The sequence below is a fragment of the Myotis lucifugus genome, unplaced genomic scaffold (genome assembly GCF_000147115.1).
Source record: "Myotis lucifugus unplaced genomic scaffold, Myoluc2.0 scaffold_70, whole genome shotgun sequence".
Classification (NCBI taxonomy): domain Eukaryota; kingdom Metazoa; phylum Chordata; class Mammalia; order Chiroptera; family Vespertilionidae; genus Myotis; species Myotis lucifugus.
The window spans coordinates 2114553-2142168 of record NW_005871118.1 but is presented as its reverse complement, the minus strand read 5'-3'; the positions used below and the strand labels follow the sequence as shown (position 1 = coordinate 2142168).

At 40.9% G+C, this 27616-nt stretch overlaps 1 protein-coding gene across 3 annotated transcripts in view; it reads right to left on the bottom strand.

Moving 5' to 3' along the window:
* VEPH1 (ventricular zone expressed PH domain containing 1) overlaps positions 1–27616 on the bottom strand; it is a 193850-nt gene that overhangs the window by 104116 nt on the left and 62118 nt on the right. For all 3 annotated transcript variants that reach the window (XM_006090312.3, XM_023755154.1, XM_006090313.3), the window contains exons 6-7: positions 27384–27593; positions 2182–2402 (exon numbers count right to left, since the gene is read on the bottom strand). In XM_006090312.3, coding sequence (XP_006090374.1) covers positions 2182–2402; positions 27384–27593 — 431 coding nt within the window. The remainder of the gene's footprint in view (positions 1–2181; positions 2403–27383; positions 27594–27616) is intronic.

Below are 27616 nucleotides of genomic sequence, written 5' to 3'. Positions count from 1 at the left end.
AGTGAAGGTTGAACTGGGTGAAGTATTTTGAATTGAAGAGGTGGTGGAGATGGCAATGGTAGTAGTACGTGAGGTGACTAGTGACCTTTTATCTCTTCACATTTAATTATCCTCTTTGCTTTTTTTCTCAGAGAAATAATAAAGGGAAACTTCAATGCATTCTCATACATGAAGACTCATATTTTGATAGTGAGACCTTATGCTTTCCTCCTATTTACATACCTGCTAAATTCTTCTTTTCATGGGGAAATTGTTTATTGCTTATGGTTTTGGACTTACTTATTAAGGATCAATTTTTCTGTTAGAATGCCTAATGTAATACCCTTGTATAACATGTTTTCCCTTTATATAAACCTTTTTCACAAATATAATCTCACAGATGTCAGTTGGCCTCTTGCAACTTTGCATTTGTAGAGGCAATAGAGAACGGATGAGCGGCTGGCCAGAACATGTGCCTATGCTCTCACATCGGATCCAGATGTTAGTCATCACTGGGAAGAAGAAATAGCAGGCTGGCTGTGGGCAGAATACAAAATGGCTCCCCCAAGCACCAGCTGGAGAAGCTCTAAACAAAATTTCCGAAACCACCCCATGGACATTGGCCAGCAGTGACTTTGTGCTTGCACATAAATGACAAATCACCCCTTCATGATGCTGGCCCTGGATTTCTTGGATGCTGCTGTATTTGGGCTGTTGCTAGGCAGATCATAGGTCTGTGAAAATGCCATTTTTAAATGGAATATATAGATAGTAGTGGTTTTCAGCTAGGGGTGATTTATTAATGCCTGGAGATGTTTGTCATAACTGAAAGAGAGGGTTGCTATTAGCACCTAGTGGGTAGAGACCAGGGATGCTGGCAAATATTCTATAATTCACAGGACAGCTTCACAACCAAGAATTATCTAGTTCAAATTTTAATAGTACCAGAGTTAGAAGCCCTGGTATATAGGTATCTATACATTGAACCAGGTAACAACAGATTTTCATATGCACAACCAAAACTATGGTGTTGATAGAAAAGAGCCCTTGCGATTTGTCTTCCTTCGACGAACAGTGGTTGTTGATCTTGATGACCACTTTGGCCAGATTATACTCTCTGTTGTAGAATGGGGAAAGAGACCCTTCTAGATTGGCTTCCCTCTTTCTACCTTTTTTCTTGGTTATCAGCATCATCTTCCATGTGTATTCAGTCACTCAAACTAGAATCTCTGGGTTTTCATCCACTCTTCTCCCCTTCTCCTCACCACACCTCCTACTAGTGATCAATTCCTCATAATCCTGAGCTCTCACTCCTTATAATGATCTGCCCCAACTTCTTAAATTCCCCACCACCAACCACAATTGAAGGAGCCTATTGTTAAGGTTTCAGCACTAGCATTCTGGTCGCTCTCTCTCTGGCCAGTCTGCTGCTCTTGCCAAATCCATTCAGTGCTCCACAACATTAGCCACTTCCTCATTCATCTAGTCCTTTGGTGAGAAAATATTTATTGAGTGCCTACTCTATGGTCATTTCTGTCCTAGGAGCTATGACCATTCTCTGGATTAAAATCTTCCCAAGTTTCCATGTTGCTTACAGGACAAACCGCTTGATGCAGCATGTAAGACCTCTGATAATCTGCCTCTGACCTAACTTTTCGGCTTAGTCTAATACCCTACGCTGATGACCTTGAACCTGCCACATTGAATCAACTGCCTTTCCTTAGTCCAGCTCACACACTCTTGAGCTCTTTTATCCTTGCATGTGAGGAGTGTCCTTTCTATCTACTCTCATTATTCATCCTGTATAACTTACTCTAGTACCTACACAGATGCTTGGCACATGGACACTACTCAATAAATATGGAATGAACTTAAATTTCACCTTCTCTGCGAAACACTCTTTAATTACCTGGCTGTTGGTTAGTATGTGTCTCATGCTCCCTAGTTCATTGTATGCACTTCTGTTAAAACCCTGTCACATACTCTGACTGTGAACCCCTTGAGGGATGGTGTTTGAGAGTACCCTGTATTTAGAAAAAGTTCTGGTAAGTGTAATAATTTATTTAGAAGTTATTCTAGGTTGAGGTAGTGGGTTTGGCTTTCTTTGGGAAGTTTAACGCCTACAAAAGAAAGTGTAGTTGCCTGTGCTCTGCCTCCATGGGTTCTCGACAGATTCCCGAGTCCACAGAAATTCCTGCTCACCTGCCACTTTGGGGTTTGGTGGTTTCCAGTTGTCGGGTAAGGAGCTTGGCAATGGCAGTGAAGCTGTTGCTCATGCGGAAGATGTCTCTGCTCTGAGGGCCCAGGAGGGAGGAGAATGTGTCTGTGATGCTCTTAATCTCCAGCAGGAGAATATGGTGAAAGGAGTGCTCCATGTTGGCCAGCTGACTCACCAGAAATGGCAGGCAGCTCCTGGCTCTCTCCTGCCAAGAACAACAAAGAATGTGTTCAAGTGTTGGTGGAAATGTAAACTAAGTCAGCCACTATGGAAACCAGTATGGAGGTTCCTCAAGAAATTAAAAATAGAGCTACCATATGATCCAACAATCCCACTTCTGGGAATATTCCCAAAAGAAATGAAATCATTATCTTGAAGGGGTAGCGGCACTCCCATATTCTTTGCAGCATTATTCACAGTATCTAAGACATAGAAACAAGTGTCCAATGACAAATGAATGGTTAAAGAATATCTAAAGAAAATGCATTAGAATATTATTCAGCCATAAAAAAGATTATCCTGCCGTCTGTATTAACATGGATGAAACTGGAGGACAGTATGCCAACTGAAATAAGCCAGACAGAGAAAGACAAATACTGCATGGTGTTAATTTTAAGTGGAATCTGAAACAAACAAATACTCATACAAATTGAGATGAGAAAAGAGGTTGCCAGGGGCTGAGGGAAGGGGAAAATAGGGAGAATTAAAGGGTACAAATGTTTAGTTATAAGATTATAAAATCTGAGGACCTCATGTATAACATGGTGACTATAGCTGATAACATTGTCCTGTGTAATTGAAGTTTGCTAAAATATGGGAGGTGATGGATGTGTTCATTAACTCAATGGAGGAATCCTTTCACAATGTACTGGTATTATGTATATCAAGTCATCACATTATACACTTTAAATATCTTATAATTTAACATCAATTATACCTCAACAAATCTGGGGGGAGGGGATGAGGAAGAACAATGAAGAACAAAGGCCTATATTTTAAGAGTCTCATGACCTGCAGATGGCAGTTCTATGGGTGTTTACTTAGAGAACTAGCTGAAGCTAAACAGCATTTCATTCAGAGTGCCTTTGAATGGGCTTCTTTGAAGTTTTAATTTTTTTCCTGATTTTCAGGAAAACGCTTTAAAATAAAACTTTTGTTCTGTTACTCCTTTCTTATAAATAGGTAAATCGTCTCATTGGCCTATCTCACCCGGTCTAAATCTCTCAACCTCCATTAATAATCTGACCCCATACATCTCCCCTTCCCAAGTTTGTGACTTTCTCTGGCCAGTCTCCAAGTCTGTGCCTCACTAATTCTACCTGCCCAGGAGAGGCCTGGTCAATCCTGGATCCATCCATTTGCCTTGTATCAAATCGGTGTCCAAAGTTTACCTCCTCTCCACACGACACGCTCACTCACTTGTTTACTTTGGGCATCTTTCAATATGTTCCATAGTGTATGTGCCTGGTCAAACAAGTAGATTGTATTACTTAGTTTTAATCAAATTAGCTCTCACAAATGATTTAAAAGAAACTGAAGATGAACAATGACATGAACAATGCGGGCATGAGTGAATAACCAGAAAATGGCTTAGCTGACATGTTTCCTATACCTATCAGTACTCCTCAGCAGCCATAGTAGGAGGTGCCATAATTTAACCCAACATGACTAGAACTTACCCAAATTTTTTTTAATTATCAAGAAAGCTATTTGAAATGTAAATGTGCACCTAACATAAATAATGATATACCATTGAAAAATAAAATAATTTTAAATATGGCTTATTTCATTTTTAATTCCTCTTTTAAAATCTTTTTTAAAAAAATATATTTCATTGATTCTCTACAGAGAGAAAGGGAGTGGGACAGAGAGCCAGAAACATCGATGAGAGAGAAACATCGATCAGCTGCCTCCCACACACCCCCCACTGGGGATGTGCCCGCAACCAAGGCACATGCCCCTGACCGGAATCGAACCTGGGACCCCTCAGTCCACAGGCCTACGCTCCATCCATCAAGCCAAACCGGTCAGGGCTAAAATCTTATTTTTATGTATTCAATATTTTTGTAATGTTAGCATAATAGAAAATATGTATAACTATAAATAAGTATATGTATTGGAAGTTGATGCTCAAAATCCCAAGTGATAAGTGGTAAGTTATTCTTCTCACCAGGAACTCCCTTTTACTCCTTGTTCTAATATTTGACACCTTAATTTCTTTCAACATGTAAATCTTGTCCTGTCTCCTCCATGAGCTCTCCACTGTGCCCATTTCTTTCTGAATTTTCACTGTAGTATAGATTATTTTTTAAAATATTGTTTAGCACTTGATCATTTCTTTATTCTTGTTTTTATTTAGTTACCAAATAGGTATTACATGCCTATATATGCTTGTAATAGATTCTAGATGACAAAGATGAATTGGTCTCTGCCTTTAAGAGACCCACAATCCCCCTTTCATTTATAATTCTCTAGTGGTTACATGTACCAGCCAAGTCTCCTAAAGGGGCTACTTCTCATATATCAATCATCTGCCTGGCACAGAACTGAGTGTGTATGTCTCGGTTCATTATTTGAAGCAATCTCCCAAGCCAAAATATGACCTGACAAATAAAGCATGTAGTTGCAAAGGAATCTGTGCTTTACAAGAAATACTTATTACAGAACAGATTTAAGTAGTGAAGTTCTCTACTCTTTAATACTTAACTTGATTTTCAAAGATTCCATGTACAATTGCACCGGAACACATCTCTTGGGGAAGTAGAATACACAGCTTGACAGCTAATTGAAGAGATATGTATTCATTAAAGGATTAAAATGTTAGATAAATAAAAAATAAGACCATTGGAACAAGTTCCTGACAGCCCATTTTCTATTTTTGGCTCATACAATTGCCAGGTTGCAGAAGGACACTTAGATGTTCTCAGATGCTCTTGAGTCTAATATATATATTGCAACATAGAGTCTTTCATGCATGCAAGGGCTCCGAATGTGAATTCATAGTATGCAGTGCATCTCAGGGACATTTTCCATTCCCCATTTAAAGGCAAAAGCTGGGTGGGTCCCTACCATGCGCTAGGCCCTGTTGTAGACGTTGGGAACACAGAATTGAAGAAAATGCCTGCCATGACAATGAGGCAACAGATAATAAACAAAATGCATATGTAAAATCTATAGTGTGTTGGATAGAGAAGTGTGCCTCAGAAAAAGATGGGGCAGGGAGGGTGTTGATGTTAAATAGTGTCACCAGGTCAGATCTCACAGAGAAGGAGACATCTGAATTCAACAAGCTTTTAAAGTCTAAACCCAACATTCTCAGTAACCATAGAAAATAATTACAGTACAAGTCACCCTGGTCGATACAGGGAGGTCAGGAGATGAAGAACTGGGACATGGAAGATGTGCCATTTTCCTACTGAGCATGTAATTTCAAATTTCAAGTAACTTCCTCAGCTTCTGATTCAGATTTCTCTTTAGCAATTTTTTTTTCACCATGTCACAAACATTTCATGTGCTCATCTAAGTGTCCCTATAATTTCATTAAGAATTCTCACCCTGGCCTGGTGACTCAATAGGTTGGAGCATCATCCTGTACACCAAAAGGTTGTGGGTTCGTTTCCAGGTCAGGGCACATACCTAGATTTGGGATTTGATCCCCCACTCTGGTGTGTACAGGAGGCAACCTATGATTCTCTCTTTCTCTCTCTCTCCATTCCTTTCTCTAAACATATCCTTGGGTTAGGATTTAAGAAAATAAAGAATTCTTTTCATTATAAAAATTAGCAAGCCCTTTCTTTAGAGCATTTGTCTTCCTAAAGGTGAGGATGGCTGTGTGAGTATTTGCTGAAAACAACATAATTCTGAATGATCTTCTGGCAGGCAAACTGAGCTGAAGGGAAAATTAATCACAGTGCAGGAACAAGAAAAATCATGGCTCTGGAACTAGCATATGAAACCAAGCCAATTTCATATGGTTTGTTCTGAAACCTTGGAACATGTCCAGGTACCTCTCAGGGGTAACAGATATAATTTGGGATTAGAAAGTGTGATGTTAGGGTAAGAAGGGGGTTAGGAGATTCTGATTTCTTTCTTGGATCCATGACATTTTGTCTCAGGAGCCAGTGATTGCATTTTTTTCTGCTTTCAGTCACCTCACTGTGGGGACAGGGTCAACAGTACCTATTTCAGAGAGGAAGGGAGAGGGAGAGACAGATAGAAACATCAATGATGAGAGAGAATCATTGATTAGCTGCCTCCTGCATGCCCCCTACTGGAGATCAAGTCCACAACCCGGGCATGTGCCCTTGACTGGAATCAAACCCAGGACCCTTCATTCCCAAGTTGATGTCTATCCACTGAGCCAAACCACCTAGGGAAGTACACCTTAATTGCAGACCTAGCCTCATCTCTTCTGAAATAAATTGATTATTTATTATTAAAATAATAATAGCTAGTCTACAGAGAGCACTTAATATAAGTGACAAGTCTATTCTATATGTTTTAAAAATGCAAAGGACCTAAATAGACCCCTTTTGAAAGAGGACATACAGAAGGCCAAGAGACATATGAAAACATGCTCAAAGTCACTAATCATCTGAGAGATGCAAATCAAAATGACAGTGAGGTACCATCTCACACCTGTCAGAAGGGCTATCATCAACAAATCAACAAACAACAAGTGCTGGCGAGGATGTGGAGAAAAAGGAACCCTTATGCACTGCTGGTGAGAATGCAGACTGGTACAGCCACTGTGGAAAACAGATTGGAGTTTCCTCAAAAAATTAAAAATGAAACTCCCATTTGACCCAGTAATTCCACTTCTAGGAATATATCCCAAGAAACCAGAAACACCAATCAGAAAGGATATATGCACCCCTATGCTCATAGCAGCACAATTCACCATAGCTAAGATATGGAAACAGCCTAAGTGCCCATCAGCAGATGAGAGGGTTAGAAAACTGTGGTATATCTACACAATGGACTACTACGCTGCTGTAAAAAAAAAAAGGGGGGGGGGACTCTTACCATTTGCAAGAGCATGGATGGACCTGGAGAGCATTATGCTAAAGAAATAAGCCAGTTGGAGAAAGATAAATATCACATAATCTCAGTCATTTGTGGAATATAATGAACAGCATAAACTGATGAACTAAAATAGATCCAGAGACATAGAAGCATTGAACAGACCATCCAATCTCAGAGGGAAGGCAGGGGGGTGGGGATGGGGGGAATGAGAGATCAGCCAAAGGACTTGTATGCATGCATATAAGCATAACCCATGGACACAGACAATAGGGGTTGAGGGAATGTGTTGGGGAGTGGGAACGATCAGGGGGAGGTCAATCGGGGAAAAAGGAGACATATATAATACTTTAAACAATAAAGAATTAAATAAAAAATGTATTTCTATATTTCTCCCAATAATACTATGAGGTATGTCCTGTGATCAATGCCATTTCACAAGGGGGAAACTGAGGCACAGATAGAAAACCAACTTGCTCAAGGTCACATTGCCCTCTCTGTCTCTATAGCTGTGTCCTCATTGGCTATATACCCCAGCCCCTCCTGTCACAAATTCTAAACTCACCCATGCTCATATTTTTCCACTCCTTTTTTCTTGTTCATTATTAGTTATGTGGTCCTTTCATTTGATTGTTTTTGATTTAGTAATATAAACATTATAAACTAGAGGCCCGGTGCTCAAAATTCATGCACGGGTGTGGTCCCTAGGCCTGGATAGTGATTGAAGCGTGAATGTCTGGTGTGGAAGGGCATGTCCCAGCTGATCTCTTGGGCCCTGGGCAGCATCTGGGCCCTTGGGTCCCCGTGTGCCCCCCTCCACCTGAGTCATGGCGCCAGAGTCCCCATGTGGAGATACAGTGAGCTCGGCTGGACGCTGTGGGCCGGGGCACAGCGTGGGCCTCTGGGCAGTGCAGCAGCGCCACATGGAAGCCAGGCAGGCAGTGCACTCTCTCCTGGTTGGCCTCACAGACCGGCTTCAGCGCGAACCCATGGGGAGCCCAACCAGCCCGTGCGGTGGCTGCATCCAGGATCACCTGGAAGAGGCCATGCAAGTACGGGGCGGGCTCCTCAAGGGCGCCCGGCACCTGAGCACCCGCTGCCAGTGCTGTGTCACCGACGCCCACCATGTCCTTCACTGCCCCTGGTGGTCAGCGCACATCATAGTGAGCAGTAGAACTCCAGGTCGAATGACCACCCAAGGGGACAATTTGCATATTAGGCTTTTATTATATAGGATACTCTGTGAATACAAAATAGACCAGCAGTTCTCAAAGTCTTTGATCGCAGGACCCCTTTACTCTCTATAGAAGACCCTCAAAAAGTTTTTGTTTATCTGAATTATACCTATTGATATTTATCATATATGAAGCTAATACTGAGAAATTTAAAAAGTATTTCTGGAGACATTTTCAGTTGGTACAGCTGGGGAAAGGGAGAGGCCAGAGATACTGCTAAACATCCCCCCTCAACCAAGGCTGAGAAACCCTAAGATAAGTGAAACTGGCTTTTTTTTTTCTCTTTCCTGCAAGTACGTGATGGTGAAGAATACAGCCATGAGTACAGTTTGGTGCCAAGGCCTTGACTGTGCTAAGGCATAGCAACTTTATTTGTCGTTGCTTTTGTCCTTTCAGTGCAAATGTTAACACAGTGGAAAAGGTCAGTGATGTATGGGTATTATCGTGAAATAGAACCCCTAATGGTACCTCAGGAATTCATGGACCACACTGAAAACTGATGAATTAAAATCAAGGGTCAGCAAACCTTTTCTGTAAAGGACCAGACAGTGAATATTTTTGGCTTGGTGGGCTATCGGGTCTTTGCTGTGGGAAAACAGCTCCAGACAATAAGTCAATAAATACCAATAGGTGTGGCTGGATTTGGCCCACGGGCATTCATTTACTGACCCTTGAACTAGATTATATGCTTGCAACATTGCCTTGGCCACTCTATTCATTTTTATCAGTTTATTTGTTTTTAAAATACTGCTACTCTTGTATCATAAAGCTCCTTTGTTATTCTTTGTCAGGATAACAGAATGTAATTCAGAATGTGGCCAAACATGGAAGTGTGGGTGCCCGGTTACGACAACAATAATCTCCCTTTATTAAGCATCCATGGTGTGCCAGGTACTAGGCCTGTGCTTCCTCACTTAATCCCCACAACAACTGAGCAAAATGAGTATCAGGATGGGTACTGATGTCAAAGGGCCAATCACCTGACCAAGGTCACACAGGTGATAGAGTCACAGTGACAGAGCAAGATTGAATCAAGATCCGCCTGATTTCTGATTGTTTCCACTTGGCCTGGGCTGAAAAGACCCTTTAGTGCAGCCCTGTGTGCTGCAACCTTCCTCTCTCTGGCACCCACAGCAGCATCACCAATTGATTATAGTGCTTTTTCTCGGCTGAACTTTCCCAAGACCCTTCTTCAACACTATTCTCCTTGTGAGGATATTTTAATGGCTGCACACCTCCCCTCCCCATTCCCATATAATGTGATTGAATTGGATGTGGCCCAGGCATGGGAATTTTTTAAACCTCCCAGATCATTTTAATTTTCAGTTCCAAATCTCTAAAATTTTGAGAATTTGCTGATTTAGGAACTGTAGATTTGGTCCTAAAATCCACACTTTCTTCTCTTCTATTCTTTATCAATTTGCAAAACAGTAATAGAAAATAATATATTTTATCCAGCTTCTGCTATTCTTGCTTTAGTATTATTTTTGCTTTTATGTTTTATTTTATTTTATTGGGGGGGCACTGCTATTTTTTATTTTTTAAGTTTGTCTTTATTATTGAAAGTATTATAGATGTCCCATCTCCCTTCCATTGACCCCCCACCTCACTCCTGTCTCCTGCTTTTTTATTTTATAATGACAATATCATTATATTTCTTCACAATGCAATTCCTTAAGAGACACTTGTGAGGGCCATTAGAAATGTAAATCAAATGAGTTTGCCCTCAGTGCCTTCTCAATGAAGCTTCACCAGGGAAATGCAGGCCTCTTTAGGAGCCCTCAGAAGCCCGAGGGGGGTCAGTGCTGCTTAACTGCTTGGGGGTGTATTTATTCCATGAGTCTCTTTCTTTTTTTCTGTTTTAAATATATATTTTTTTAATTATTGATTTCAGAGAGGAAGGGAGAGGGAGAGAGATAGAAACATCACTGATGAGAGAGAATCATTGATCAGCTGCCTCCTGCACGCCCCCTACTGGGGATCAAGCGTATAACCTGGGCATGTGCCCTTGACTAGAATCAAACCTAGGACCCTTTAGTCTGCAGGCTGACGCTCTATCCACTGAGCCAAACCGGTGAGGGCATGAGTCACTTTCTTAATGGTGGTGGGGTTACTAGTTCCAGAGCAAAAGTTGATGGGTTTGTGTGGCTCTCCCCCACCCCACCCCAAGTTTTCAGCTTGAGAAACTCGAGTAGGAAAACCAATTCTTATCAATTTGTCCTGGAATTTCCCCAGTTTTACCATTGAAAATCCCTTATCTTGGGAAACCCCTCAGTCAAAGGCAAATTGAGACAGTTGGTCACCCTACTCTAGAGTCTGGGAGTAGGTCGGAAATTATTTTACCTTAGATGACTCTGCTCAGTAGACTCCATCGCTGGTGAATATGATGATATATCATTCACTGTGTGTGTGTACACAGTCAATTATCATTGTTCATGGCAGCTATGCTCTAAAAAGTCACTTCAAACACTGAATTAATGATACTGAAAACATTGCTTTTAAGGGAAATAGGTTCTTGCAAGCCTCTGGTCACACATTTTCATTGATACAAAGCCTTGTTTTATATGTGAGTCTATTTAAAGACATCTTAATTAATATATGTTCTTAATTCATTAAAATAGAAATCAAGCCAACAGCACTATGACTCATGCACGCATGAAGCTTGTGTATCACACCAATTTTCTCTGTAAGGCACATCACAGCCTTCTTGCACTTAAGAACACCAGAGAGCCCTTTAACACTATACTTGTGGAGCATTTTAAACAGTGAAATAACCAACAAAAAGCACAGAAAAGAGAAAAATGTGGCACTAAATAGGGCCCCCAAAGAACAGACACTTGTTTATAAGAAGAGAGATGAAACAAGAAGGCCAAGCATTGACTTGTTGGACCTCAGCTGGGAACCTCTTTGTCTGGTGACTCAAATTTTTCACTGCTCTGTGAATGGCCCCAGAAGTGCCTCAAGCATTGATTTGGGGTCACAAACACATTTTAGTGAGTAGGTGAATTTGCAAATACAAAATCTGTGAAGTGGATAGAAAGATAGATGATACATAGATCAATCTATTGATCTCAAGTCTTTGTGGATCTCCTAGAAAAGAGAAATTTCTGCTTTTATCTTGGCTGGTCAGAGTTGAAAGACATTCCAAACTGGAAAGTCATATCCACAGAGTTGAGAGATATTCTAAACTGTTAAGACATGGCTTTCCATTATGCCATTACTATCATGTTGAGAATGCAAGTTCAGCTTTTCCAAGGTCAGATGGAGTGTGGTTTGAGTTTAGGTCTTCAGCACATCTTCCAGTTGGTCTTTCCTTCTACTTTCCACCATGAGCAGATTCTCTTGTTGCCTTTCAACTGAAGTTTCCCTTCTTTAGCAAGTTACTAAACAGGTGCTCCTTGGTATTCGAGGGGGATTGGTTCCAAGACCCCCTGCTGATACCACTTTAAAACATCTCTAGATTACCTAATACAATGGGAATGCTATGTAAAAAGTGTTTATACTGTATTGTTTGTGGAATAATGACAAGAAAAAAAGTCTGTACATGTTCAGTACAGATGCAACCAGCGCAGACCTAACTACATAGTACCCGTCAACAACAACGAAACACTTTTAAAATATATATATATTTTCGATTCTTGGTTAGTTGAAGCCACAGATGCTGAACCTGCAGATACAAGGGGCTGACCGTACATCCAAATGCATGTGAGCTCTGTTTTTCATCCACATATTAATTCTCCTCATTATACATTATTTTGTATGCATGACCCAACTCGGGTGTGCAGATTGAAGAATGGCCACAGCCATTTGCTTTTTGCAAATCAATTGTTCATAGCAGATAATGAAAAATGTGAGTAACATAAAATATTTTGAAATCTGTTTTTATCTTTCTTTGTTCTCCATAGAAGAGAGAGAGAGAGAGAGAGAGAGAGAGAGAGAGAGAGAGAGATGTTAGAATAATGCCACCCTTTTAAAAAAGGGATCTATTTGGTTTGGGACACTGAGTTTGGGAATGAGAACTGTAATTATGAGAAAGCCAAAGAGAAACTTATCTGCAAATCCTTTTAAAATAGATCCTGATATGTTTGTTAAACATTTATGAAGAGGTGTTGCTATAGGACATGTTGAAATCTGCTTCTTTTTGGAGCTACTTGTAACTAGGTATTTGTTACCATTTTAAAAAGAACACCCCTAGAGTCTTATCTAACAATCCTCACAACTCAGTTCCCATTAGGAACAGACGTCTTCCGGTAGGGCAGACCTTTGGCTACTGGAGCCCCTCCTCCCCTGCTCTTCCTTGAACACTCCTACCGTCTTTCAACCGATTCAAATGTCACCTCTTCTGTGAAACCCTTCCTCACTCTCCCAGGGAAGGTTGGTTGCTCCTGTCTCTGTGCTCCTCAGACCTCTGATGTATCTTCATGACAACGCTGACATCTTTGTCTTCAACTTATGAGTGAATTTGTCTCACTCTCCCTCTGTGCCCCTCAAAGGTGGGGCATGTCATGTTCATCTTCATACCTTCAATGCTTAATGTGTTGCTTGGCATCATGTTCATTGTTGAAAATCACTATTGGCAAGTAAGAGACTGGTGAGGCAAGTAAGACTATTGGCAGTTCAAATTGTCAATAAATATGGAAGATGTTCTTTGGCTAAATATTCACAAAGAAAAATCCCACCCTCAGAGAACAGAAATGTGACAATACCCTAGAAACCCTCACAGCTGAGCCTCTTGTCTGAGCAGGTCCGTGGGCTGTAGTGTGGTAGTCACAGGGGGGCTCCGAACCTTCATAAATTTGAATCCTGGCACCTTGACAGGCCAGTGATGGACTTTGGGCAAGTTACTTATCTCCATGGCTCAGTTTACAAAACAGATTAATAGTAGCACCTGCCTCACTGACTGGCTGTGAGGATTCAGTAAGTTAGAAACAAAGCATTTTAGAACAATGCCTGGCACATGGGAATGCTAAATAAATGTTAGCTACTTTTACTTGCATGTCAAATACTAAATGCCAATGCATACATATTTGAATTATCACAAAAACTAAAAACAGGCTGTCTCAGAAGCAATCCATCCCCTTAATTTTTCCAGTTAACAAATTTTGTGAATTGATAAAGGCTGGGGAGCTATAGAAATGTCCAAAAATCCCAAACCAGCTCAATTTAAGCAAACATGGACCAGTTATTTTGGAAACCTGCCAAAAAGTTTACCTAGAATTGAAATACACTCCTTTTACTGTGAAAGCCTGTTTCCTTTTTTTTAAAAAAATGGAACATTATAAATTCAAAACGCTATATAACAAGACTTTCTTAGTGACCCTGAGCCCAATTTTAACTTATTATCTTTAGATAGCTAGATCTTTTTCTTGTTGCAATTATTTCCCAATCTTCTTTAATATTTTCTAGTGTCTGAAGTAAAAATATTTAACTATTATAATATTTTTAATTATATAAAATGCTATTGGATTAGGCAAGGCAGTAATGACCAAGCTATCCAGTAATCTATAAATTCTACAATAATTATACAATTAAGAAATTTCATTCTCTAAGAAGTATGCTACCCAGACAAGGATATGCACTTCTACTCTTAAAATATTAGTATAAAAACATATGCAAAATACTTGTACAGTAAGTAGTCATCAAATGTTGTTAGCTTGTCATATTCAAAAGCTAAGATTTAATAATTCTTTAACAGAACATTAAGAGAGCAAGCTCCCTGAGATCTCTTTTTTGTGGAATAAAGTCTAGATTAAATAAACAAAAACACATTGTTAAAGTCTCTCTTAGGCAGATAAACCTCTAGTTTTGAGCTGGTTTTAAAAATAACAGCCCAAAAAGTCACATTCCTCAATTCATTCTTTTATCCTCTGATCATGCCTCAATTTTTTAATTGAACATATTTTTCTTCCCATTGATAAAAAAAATGCTATTAGAATTTAAACATATTTACATATTCTGAATGATTATTTAATCAGTGTAAATGGAATAAGTTCCCATTCTTTCCTTATTATTTTATTCAGTTTTATGATTTCAGGAACTAGTAGATTCTGTGGGCACATGGGAGAGTAATAAATCATGCCTAGTAGAACAATACTGTCTAGGCAAAACAATTTTTTAAAATAAGTCCCAGTAATAAAAGTCAAAAAACAGCTGATGAAAACAGATGTATCCTTTGTTTTGAATGAGCTCAAATTTTGTAACATGGCAAAAATTAAGGCTCTGTTGGACTCAGTTCAATTCTTTGCCTTTGGCACAGAATGCTAAAGTAAACCCCACCCTTGTAAAAAAAACACACACACAGGTATTATTTTCATATTTATAAAGCAATAATGGCTTTTATTTAAATATGGAACTTACTACGCCTCCCTCAAAAAGATGTTTGAATGAAATTGACTTAGGTTTTAAAACAGAAATCAGAGAATGTGATTTGCTATTTGAGGCAATAATGTAACCAAATAAATTACGCTTTAAGCATGATTTATATTTTTAAGGGGCAGAAAACTGGACATGGTCTGCTGTCAAATAAAATTTTCCAGTTTAAGATCATCTTCCCTAAAATCGCATTTAGTGCAGCTGCACTTATGTTTGAAATCTCAAATCTCTCTCTATTTGTGCCGAGAGCTTATTTCCCAAGCCTCTTTTATTTGTATTGACTCCCAAATATTTAACAGACCTTAAAGCTTGTAGAAGTCCATCTAATTTGAACTTTGAACATAGTGTTATTTTGTGGTTTGATAAAATTTTAAAAGTCCTGTAGTTCAGACTTACTCTAAAAAACTGGGGGCTTGGGAACTTGGCCTCTTAAAGGTAAATCTTTTGTGTGGGCTCAAGGGACCCAGGATGAATTATACGGAGCCAGAATTTCTTCTTCCTCCATACCATGGTCCCCTCATGTAAATGACCTCTCATTGATTATCCTGAACAATGGTTCCACTATTTCTTTTGCTTCAATTAAGCAAACTTTTGAAAGACCATTGGGGACTTTAGCATTGGAACATTTTTGGAGAACTCAAAGAAGCAGCCCATCTTTAATTACACAATATCTGTTTAGCAAATGTGGGGTAATCACAGAATGAGAGAAAAAAAGTAACCACAGAGCTTGTGGCCCAATCATGGAAAATGATTTTGAAGAAAGATGCTGATTATGGGTCAAAAAAAGAAAGAAAGGAAATAGGAAGGAAGAAAAAAGAAATAAATAAAAAGAAATTGTGTTTGAACCTTTTGCCAGGAAAAAAATGTACTTTGTGCTCATTAACAATGTGGTAAGACTTAACTCAGTCGAACTATACATCAGCTACAATTGAACTTTCCATAATTTACTCATTACATTACATAATTTACTCATTATATAATTAAATACAAGATGCCTATCTTTCTTTGCACCTACTTGTTTTCAAAAAGAAATAGCCAGATTTTTTTTTCATGGTAGTTGAGATGTAACTTCCCAAATATGTTAGACAGAAATATTTGGAAGGGTATTATTTCATTACTTATAAGGGAGAATGAAATGGAAAAATACAGTTTGCAAAATTGTAAACCTTGCCTGAGATTGGCAATTTCTTTAGCTAGGGGAGTTTGATATAGTTTTGTTGTTGTTGTTGTTGTTGTTTTTTGGTGGGGGGGGTGAGTTTGGTACCTTAACTCCCCTCCCCTCTCAATTTCTCCAATGCTCCCTTTCTTTGGTCCCAGATTTTGCCTTGGATTAATGTTTTTTTTGGTCACAGATCAACTATGTTTTCATTGTGAACTGCCTTAAATGCTTGCTGGAAGTAGGTAGGGCATAAATAAATACGTAAATAAAAATATACAAATATTTGCAACTAATAGGATGGGGTTTTGAAGGTATGTCTGGCCAGGATGTGCTCAAATGAAGAAGTTTAAAATATACCAGCCTGGAGAAAACAATTAAGATAATTTTCCCTAAAATAGCATTTAGTGCAGCTGCACGTATGTTTGAAATCTCAAATCTCTCTCCATTTGTGCTGATAGCTTATTTTCCAGCCCCTCTTATTTGTATTGACAAATTGCTTCCCACTCATCAGTGAGCTCACTTTTATGTAAATGGTGGGAATGAAGTAGTCAAATGACCTTTTAGGATCTCTAGATAGGGTTGTGTTGAATTCTTAAATGGACTTGTGGTTTGTCTTAATCCTTTCAGGCTGCTATCACAAAATATCACATACTGGGTGGCTTATAAACAATAGGCATTCCTTTCTCACAGCTCTGGAGGTTGGAAATCCAAGATCATAGTGCTGGCAGATCTGGTGCTTGGCTCCACGGAGGGAGGGGGCAAGGGAGCTTTCTTGGGGCTCTGTTATAAGGGCACTAATCCCATTCCTGAGGGCTCCACTCTCATCATCTAATTACCTCCAAAGCACCCACTCCCCTCCTAATACCTTACCTTGGGGTTAGCTTTCAACATATGAATGGGGAGGGGGCACATTCATAACATAGCATGGTTTAATCTTGCCATTTCTCAACAGAATAGCAGAGGTGTCAGGTCATTATATCTACTGTTTCCATGTATCTACTGTACAGGTTCATAAAATCTATGCATCCTGACTTCAAGGTCATTGTCACTTTCTAAGGGAGCCTGTTTCCTCCTTTCCTGCCAATTTAATTTGTACCTACCAGTCATAAGAAGGAGTTGGTAACCAATAGTGCTTTAGGGATGTGGAGTTGTTGTAGAGAAGATGGGCTCTGAGAAGTTTTTTTTTTGGGGGGGGGTGACTGTTTATTGAGAGACAATCTTGCTTTATCCAGTTCACTTACATGGAGGTAATTGCTTTGGTTTGTCATAGCCAAAAATATGCCTGCAGATGTGGGCAGCTGGAAGTAGCAGACTTATACAAAGTGATTTAAATCTGAGGGCTTGGGCGGGGGTTTGTGGGGGGCTAAAGACTGCAGCTGCCATCTTAAAAGAGCAGCAGGATTTGAACTAGAATTAGCAACTACTTCACCCACAGACCCTTCTGTGGCCAATGGCCAGTTGTCCTTTCTGGTCATTCATTCACTTCTTGAGCTCAAGGCTGGAAGGGGCAGTCACTAGGTGGAAACTTCCTGCTTTGCTTGGGGTGCACACAGGCCTACTTCCCTCACAGATCCTGGTGTGAGAAAGTCAGACTGTGTCCCTCGGAAGACAGGAAGATCAGACGGGTGGGGACCAGGCTGACCACTCTTGGCCTGCACCCCAAGGGACAGCTGGCCGGCAGAGGCTCCTAGGCGCCACTGCGGTGTCATGGGACTCGCCAAGCTGCCTGCTCATGGAGGACCTGGGATCCCTTCGCAGATTTGGTCAGTTGGTCTCAATTACAGTTGATAATCATAAGACACTGTCGAGAATTATTGCAAGATGCAACTTCTGTAACCATTTACTATTCTAGGGTTGCAACTATTTGTTGGGAATTTCTGTCCTTTTACCGGACTCTTTTAGTTTCTTAGGAACTGAAGTACATAGTATTCACTTACTTGTCTGCACTATGAACAGAAACAAAATACTGTTCCTAGGTCACCTGGGTACCAGTGATGAATACATGTGGAGAGAGAAGATGGAAGACAGGAGCTGCCTGCTAATCAATGAGGAGTTTTCATTTTCTGGCCCAGTCTACAAGCCAGTGTGCCTTCTATAGGGACTTGGTCCTAAAGAGGATTTGACGATTAAATTGGAATCATCTGTTTGTACATCTCCCTCATCCCCATTCACTGTGAGTCCCTCTAGAGCAGGACCCTGTCTTTCTCCTCTGTGTCCCCATCACCAGCACTGGGTCCTGCATGCATCTAGAAAGAATCAGCAGCTTAACCCCGTGGCATTGAGGAAAAGAGGATATGAAATACCAGCAGTTATTTGAAAGCATATTTTATACTAAAATTTTTTCCTTTTTCTTTATACTGTGCAAGAGGCTTATTACTAGTATTATGTACAGTTAGCATGTAACCTTCTTATGATATGAAAAAACAATAAAGCTATTTTTATTTGGGATTTAAAAAATTGTCTCTAGTTGATGACAATTCTACAGCACCAAGCAGTAGCTGCCTGGCACCAACCAAGGCTTGAGAAAATAAATCCCCAAAGTTATTGAGCCTACCAAAGTGTTAACTAACTTTTACCATCCTTGGGGGAAATTGTGGTTTTAAGTCACAGGTCCTTCCTCTTATAGAATGCGCCCCAAATCCTTTCGTCTTGATTTGCAAGTGAAGGGCATAGATCCTCTATCAGGCTCCTATTTTGCAGGATGTTTTTCCACAGTCAGGATGAGGAGAGTAATGTGGTTTTCAGTTGCCTTTGTCATTCTTTTCCTTTTCCTCCCAAAAGTGTTTTTGTGCAAGGCCTGCCGGATGTCACAGACACGCGACCTGGGCAAGATGTGTGTCACTTCTTTACTTGAAAAGTGTTCATGACTCTGAGCCCAGAGAGGATGTAATAAACCCGCCCTGGTGCTAGGCCAGCGTCTCCCAGCCAGTTAGCAAAACAAGGCAGAGGGCACAGGATTTGACACCCACCCTGGCGGCGGCTGCACTCAGAGGGCACGCCATCTGATTCTCCACAGGTGCAGACGGCTGGTCTCCAGCTAAGGAAAACAACGGGCCACAGCATCCTTCCACGTGCCATGAGATAATGTGTAAAGAGCATTTTAAAGCATCTCCTCTCAGTTTCCAACCCGTAGGTCTGCTGCCTTGTAGGTCTGGCCTGGGGCAAAAACATGGCTATGGCGAACATGCTACAAACCAGTGTGCCTCCTATTGAAACTTGTCCTAATGAGGATTTGACTCTTAAACTAAAATGGTTTCAATTTGTTTGAGACCTAAGTGGACGGATAGAACACATGAATTCAATTCAGCCTCGCAAAAATTCAAAGCCGTTTCTAAAACGTCTCTCTGCCACATTGACCTGTGTGAGGAAAGGGCTGTAATGACTCCGGTACCCAGACAAGTGGGCCGAGACCACATGCACAGCTGAGAGAGACTAATGAGTGGAGAAAATAATGAGAAAAACAAAAGCCTCTGGAATATAAACATTCTGTTTCAGCTCTCCATGGACAAGAAACGTCAGTCTGGCCTACATTCAATTTAAACCTACTTCAGATTTAGTTAATGAGAGTTTGAAAAAAATGGCTGCAAACTTATGTGAGCTGTTTTTATAGGTGGGGAGCTGGGGACCACCTGCCCTTTATGAAAAGTAGTGCACTCCCAGTGCATCTCAAAAAGTGGGCCTATTTTAAATTACGAAATTTTTATAAAATGTGGCTTTATTATTGTGTTTGTTACTCTTAGTCCCTGTAGGAAAAATGCTCTGCAATATAAATATAAAGCAGATACCCATTCCACTCTGAGAAAAAAAAGATCTATATATACTAGTTATTTTGTAAAAATAGAGAAAGGATATAACCAGCTCTGCTTCACACCTTTAATGATACATGCGGTTACCTATGCTACCTCATTTCTTCTTCTGTCTGGCCTTATTTTGACTTGTCCCGTGCATATCCATCTACTCAACCTCTTTCCCTGGAGAAGAAGGCAAAAAGCAAGCCATTGACCTGGTTGCTGTCCTCCCTAATTTGTCTGTTAGGCTTAAGTTTCAGCCCAAATATATGCAATGGGAAAGCCTTGGGCAACACTGAGAAAGGAAGTAACAAAGTGAAGTGCTGACATTTATTGAATGTTTACCAATTGCCAGACACTGTTTTACATGGTTTAATTCATTAAATCCTCACAAGTCTATGAGGTGACTAAGACTGCTATTCCCATTTTACAGATGAGGAAACTGAGACAAGAGACATGATGAAACTTGCCCAAGGCCACACAGCTGTTAAGTGGCTGAGTCAGGATTCAAGTCTCACTCTTGAGTCCAGCCTCTTAGTCAGCATGTTGCACTGTATGGGGGCCCCCACAGTAAGCAAGATCATTCATGTGATGGATTCTTACACAGACGTAACCTAGGTGGGGATCACTGCTCGGTCTACAGTGACGAGGGTTCCTCCTTGGAGCTGCACTTCCCCCAGTTTGATGTCTGCTGAGGCCTCATCCAAGAAAATCTCTTTCATGATCCAATATCATCTTTCCCTTATGTCACCTTCCAAGGATCCAGAATCTTTTCTAATCATAGATGGACATGCCTCATCACATGCTTTCTGGTTAATGACTCCATGTCTCCTGTCAAACTCATCTCTCAGCTATTAGGTAACAGAGATAAATTGTATAAGCTCTGAAGTATCAACAGTCCTCTTAATATTTTTTCTCCTTTTTCTTAAGTGATAAGTATGTCTCCCAAAAGAAATAAGACTTGATTCAACAAAAGTGTTTGGTGAGAATCCAACCTTCAAATTCTTAATTGACAGTATTCTCAATTATTCATTTATTCTTTTGGCCAAAGGTGAATTCAGATCAGTAAGGTATAATTCCTTTCTTCTGGGAGCTCAGAGACTCATGAAGAAAAAATAGACATGAGCAAGCAAATTACAACATGGCAAAGCTGGTATGACATTTGAGGTACAACCAAAGTGTGGTGGGAGCAAGGCGGTGACTAGATGCCTGAGGGAATTGGGAAGAACTTACACAGGAGGCGACTTTTGATCTGGGTTGAAAAGATAAGTTGTAGAAGGAGGTGGAGACTATCCCGGCAGAAAGATAGGCTTTGAGGATCAGGACATTTCAGAGCAAGGTGTGCTCAGGGAGGGATGTTAAATGCTAGTAGACAGAATATAGGGGGATGGAGTAACCTGGACAGGTAAGAGCTAAAGCTAGAAAGGAAGATTGGGGCAAAGCAAGGAGTTTAGCTAGTATCCATCCTATAGGCAGGGGATTGTGCAAGGAAGTGAGATCACAGTTGTATTTTCAGGGAGAAAACTGGTAATTCTACAAAAGATGCATTAGAGTGGGGAGGAGCACATTCCTCTCTCATTAGCCCTCTAAAGCTAGGCAAGTTTTCATTATATTTTTGCTGCTGCTTGCTGTTGTTATTATTATTAGTTGAAATGTATCAAGCCTTACTATGTGCCTGGCACTGAGCTAAGGGCTTTATATGAATTACCTGGATGATGTCTGGGGATGGCCCCTAAGGTGCTACTGAGAAGTCATTTCTGCCGTTATGTGAGAGGTCTCCATGGCAATCTTCTCATTTGAGAAAGACAAAAGGACCTGCATTATTTTGACATCTTGAGGACATAGCTAATAAAATAACATTTCTTATTTATACATTTGTTCAACTGAGCATTCTGCAGAAATGGGGTGACTGTTGGCATGGGGAAGAACTAGCTGTGCTCTTTACGAGACAGCACCAAGGAAGGTTGCACTTCAGGGGCAACAACTCTTCAGTTGTCCCAGAAGAAATTTTCTCTGCCCTTTGGTCCTTCCGGTTTCACTCTCCATCCAACAGTTATGCATTGGATGTCAACATGTACCTGAAAATGCCCTGTGAGTCACTGTGTAGCCTCCTACAGTGACACAATAATTTTATGGCTATTAAGCATGTTTTCATGTAAATTTAGGCAAAGAAGAATCTGTGAGGTAATTTGGGAGATAGAGAAAATAAGGATCTGTAGGGTTAATTTTTGTTTTATGCAACTTCCCTCTGCTGGGTGCAATGCAGACGGAAAAATGATGATGCAGCAACAAGCTGTTGAAGCAGTTTGCCCACTCAGATGGGCCCTGATTTGAATGACACACCCATCTGGTTCCCCATAGCTGGCCCTAGAGTTCTTACACCTGCCTTCGCACAAGCACAGAAGGTGAAGCATAAGTCAATTAATAACTTGTGTGATTGCCTCTGAGCTGATTCTACCCCTGAGACCATCTCTGGCCTGCAAACTCCCAGGAGACTCCCTTCTTCCCCTTACAGATCAAACAATGTAGTTCGCCAGAAGCCAGGAAACAAGGACGATGGAACAGTAGGAGCCAATTAGTCTCAGATTGTGCATTTCAAAACTTGGAGCAAGATACTCAACATTTGATGAGCTTTTCTTCATTTCTAAAATATCTTCAATCTTAGCAACAAAATCATGTAATACTTGGAACCCCTAAATGCATCTGAAATTTTCACTTTGGTGTCAAAGAGAAACTTTTCAAATTAAGTCAATTTTTAGATTAGTCCAGGATCCGATGAAGAGAGGTTCCTAAGGCCTTTGGTCACTAGGGTCTTATTGAGGCAAGAAAGCTGGCATAGGGAACAAAGGCCTCAGGCTCCACCTCTTCCTTCCCCTTCTAAGTTAGAACACTGTGGATATGATGTGTGGCCAGACACCTCTCTCCCCTCCCACCTCTCCTCCATTGCCACTCTCCCAATTTCCTGGGATAAGATACCATTAAGACAAACAAAATTAGTCTCAGCCAGAGCTGGCAACCATGCTGACATACATGGCAGTGTTAAAGCCTCTCAGCCCTCCAGGTCCTCCTGCTATCATCCGGAGAAGAGGGACTGAGATGAGTTGCACTGACAACCTCCCCTCCCCGACCCCGCCCCCAGCCTCAGAGACCAGGAACCACCCCCATTCCCTCCCCTTGACCATAGTTGATAAAAACCTCCACCCAGACCCCCTCAGTGTGATTCACTGTCTGAGGTTGCCCACACTTCCTTCTTAAGTGCGAATTGTCACTAATAAATCTGTTTTGCTAAACCTCTCTGTCTCACTCTTGAATTTTTTTTTTAATTTGTTTTTTTTTTTACAGAGAGGAAAAGAGAGTTAGAAACATCGATGAGAGAGAAACATCAATCAGCCGCCTCCTGCACACCTCCTACTGGGGATGTGCCCACAACCAACATACATGCCCTTGACCAGAATTGAAACTGGGATCTTTCAGTCCGCAGGACGACGCTCTATCTACTGAGCCAAACCGGTTACAACTCACTCTTGAATTCCTTCCTGCATGGTAACAAGAACCTAGACACAACCACTGGGTTGAGGCCTCCCTTGGCCTCCCCATGAGCATCACTATGATTGTCTTACCATTAACACTTTAAACATTTCCATATCTCATGTATTCTCTTATCCCTTTATCTCACCATAGACCAAGCTCTCTAAACAGAGAGTGGTGAGCCCTTTCAGGATAAAGTTCTTGCTGCTCCCTCTTTATTGCAGTTTCCTTCTCCATAGATGTCCAGGACCCCACACTCAACTTCTACCCTCACGCCCACCTGGCACTGTACTTCAGCAATTTCCTGTTCTTTTTGGAAAGAGACTAGGTAGAAATACACATACATATATATCTTGCCTGTTGGTTTTGGTCTTATAGGAATATGGCTCCACAAGATTTTTAGAGAGTTGAATAGGTTCACTAAAATTAAACAGTTAATGGCTGCTTAGACTACTATACTTATTCTTGGAACGTCTGAACTTTAGCATTCTTTAAAGTTAAAAGAAGGACTTTCTAAAGGTGATATTTAGGTATTAGAAACCAATAACAAGGGCATTATTCCTGAGTAAAGGAGTCTTGCTGACAATTGTAGGTAATCTTGTCAGGCTGATGCTAAATAGAATGGAATAAAGGAATCAAAGAAGATCAGAGCCAGAGGGAGCTAAGCCAGTATAAAACATTACTTTTAAGGAAAGAGACCCAGAGAAATAAAATGACTCGATGATCAGCAACATACACATTCGTTGTCCTCCATCATTCTTTCTGCCCTGTTCTCTCAATTAGCTGGGCACGTGGCCTCCTGAATCCAGACTATATGTTCCAGCCTCCCTTGCAGCTAGAGATGGTCAGGGGCAGCTTAGTTTTGTTTAGTCGATGGGATATAAACAATAGGTTGTGTTTGACTGTCTGGAAAAGTCTTTCTCCCCTTTCCCCTTTCTGCTGGCTGAAATACTGACTTGATAGGTAAAGATGATTAGTGATCTTGGACCATGAGATGGAAGCCATGTGCTCAAGGATGATACAGCAACAAAGCAGAAAAACCCTGGGTTCCTGCCACAAGAAGTTCCAGACTGACTGCATTCGAGACTTGTGTATGTGCAAGGGAAGTAGATGTGTATCTTTGTTTAGGCTACTGTTGTCTTGAATTTTTGTGTTACTCTCAGCCTCACCTAGTCTAAACTGCGATAGTTTCCAGTAGTTTGGAAAAGTTTTAACTGATAAGCATGGCTTGATGGAAGCAGGGCAGGATGGGTGATGGACAAGGCCTGATTCTAAGTTTAAAAGAGAAAAATGTTTTAAATTCTTTATGTCAAAGGATATAAAATACTGATTCACAAACAACTGCATCAGAAGTACTCTGGTAGAGGGTCCCCTGAATCCAGAGTCCTGGGTCCTTTTCCTGGAAATTTTGATTTAATGGGTATTCTATAGGGCCCAAGAACTTGTATGATGTAAAAAAATGTTTCCCATGTAATCCTTACACCAGTGATGGCGAACATTTTGAGCTCGGCGTGTCAGGATTTTGAAAAACTCTAACTTAACTCTGGTGCCGTGTCACATATAGAAATTTTTTGATATTTGCAACCAAAGCAAAACAAAGATTTATATTTTTGATATTTATTTTATATATTTAAATGCCATTTAACAAAGAAAAATCAACCAAAAAAATGAGTTTGCATGTCACCCCTGACACACGTGTCATAGGTTTGCCATCACTGCCTTACACACAGATACATATGGAATTATTTGCTCTACAATCGTTCTCTACTGAAAAGCTGAATCAGAACCACCAGAAAATAAATACTTCTCCCTCAAACATGAGAATGAGAGATTGGTGACGGGGGACAGAAGGAGACAGAGAGAGAGAGAGAGAGAGAGAGAGAGAGAGAGAGAGAGAGAGAGAGAGAGAGAGAAGGAAAATTTTGATATTCTAAATTCTGAAATAAGTGATTTTAAAAAAATATATTTTATTGATTTTTTTACAGAGAGAAAGGGAGAGGGATAGAGAGTTAGAAACATCAATGAGAGAGAAACATTGATCAGCTGCCTCCTGCACACCCCCTACTGGAGATGTGCCCGCAACCAAGGTACATGCCCTTGACTGGAATCAGACCTGGGACCCTTCAGTCCGCAGGCCAACACTCAATCCACTGAGCCAAACCAGTTAGGGCTGAAATAAGTGATTCTTAAAGTTATTTGGATCCCTTCTTCCTGCTCCCACCTGGTGTCACACAATATCACCTAATAAACCATTCTCAGGTTTGCCTTAGGTCAGAAAAAAACTACAGTGACATAATTGTTATGTGGCTAGTGGTTTGTTTTTTTTAAATGTATATAGATCACCTTTTCTGTGGGAAGTTTAGTCATTTCCAATGTGCATTACTACACTGAATGAATCATGAATATATTTGTGACAAAAAGAACACCATCAAAGCACAGGAAGAGTACACTTTCTAAAGATTCCAGGGCCTTCTACATCACAGGCTGCATTTTTCAGTCCATGAAAAAAATCTGCAAGATCAGCAGATCCAATCAAACAGCTGTCAGCTGAAGTTGGCCTTAAAGCACTTGGGCACTTAAGCCGGTTCTGGCAGCAAAGGTGACGACGGCACGGGGAAGTGTTACCAGAAGACAGATTGTGGCAGGCGTGAGACATTCCCAACAGTAATGGACAGAAAGGGATTAGACTAAGCAGCGTGTCCCCACCAAAGTAATCCTTTTACAAGATCCACCCTTACGTTGACATGTGCCGGCTGCTTGGGAGCTCAGCTCTCCCACCTTCTCTGGGGAAACTAGAGGGCAGAGCCCTGCACTAGGAGGACGCCTAGCATTCACCAGGCTCTACAAATCTCAGCAGAACCAAAGATCCATTTAGACACAACATTTGAAAAAAATCTCAAAAAAATACCAAAGATCTAATTCCAATTGAGTCACCAGCCAGCTCGGTCTGGGTCAGTCACCTAGCTTTTTCAGTTTTTAACTTTCTCCTGTGTAGAATCAAGGGGTTGAGTTGATGAGTTATAACAATCTCTTTTATCTTACAGGAAACTATTATATATCAGTGGGTAAAAGTTTCCCTCTATCAATTATATATTTGCTTTTATTTTAAAAGATAAAGATCCTAAATCCTAATATAACATCATCAGACATACATGTATGCGTGTGTATACATGCATGCACACACCCTTAAGAAATTGAACTTCTGGAAATTCTTTCTTAGTCGCCTAATCCCCATGAGCTCTGATGGCATCCTCTGGTCCCTGCTAAAAGATTCCATCATGCAAATATTTAGGCTAGGACTTTTAACATCCACGAATGTTTATTTCACTCTCCCAAGTAACCTCATCCAGAGGGCGCAAAGCATACTGCATCCAGGCCCGTATTGACAGGATAGCCATGGGCTTTCATTAATAACTAGAGGCATGGTGCACAAAATTGGTGCATGGTTGAGGTCCTTAGGCCTGGCTGGCAGTCAGGGCCAATCGGGACCTTCCAGCTGCGGTCTAGGGCCTTCCTTCTGGCTGTCGGCCAGGGCCTGCTGGACGAGGGAAGGGACCAGGGGAGGTTGGCCAGCCGTGGAAGGTTGGCTGTGGGAGCGCACTGACCACTAGGAGGTAGCTCCTGCATTGAGCGTCTGACCCCTGGTGGTCAGTGCATGTCACCAGTCGTTCTAGTCGTTCTGGCATTCCAGTCACTTAGGCTTATATATATATAGATAGGGAGTCTCTGACTCTGCTTACTGGGTTAAGCAGAACTGTGACCACAAATGAGATGAAACTCCTTTATTGGATTTGTTATTATAAGGTGGTCTTGAATCTGTCATACTACTTTCTCCATTTTAACCCTTCCCTTCCTCAGGTGCCACTCCAGCAATGAAATCCTCATTTCCTGAACCTTCCACGTAGCCCTGCTATATAATGTGGCCTTGACACAGAAGCCACTGTCCATGCAAAAGGTTCAAAAGAAATGGGAACTCTCAGAAGTCCCAGGAAAAAATGTGTAGGCCATAGAGCTTCAATGGACTGAGTGCCAATGGAATTTAAGGAAATGGAGAGAGAGAGAGAAAAAAAAGCCAAACTTACTTCATCCACATGCCCAACAGCTCCATAAATTCTGGCCATCTGTCCAATGAGGTAGGGGAATCTCTCACCAATCTCTCTCAGCATCGGAAGGAAACTGTTCAGAGCCACTGGTTCATAGCCTGCAATCTCTATGAGGATGTTTAGGATGACATCACTATGGCTTGAGTCCTTCAAATGTCTGATTAAGAAAGGAATACACTTCTGAACCACCTACAAGAAAGAAAGGAGAGGGG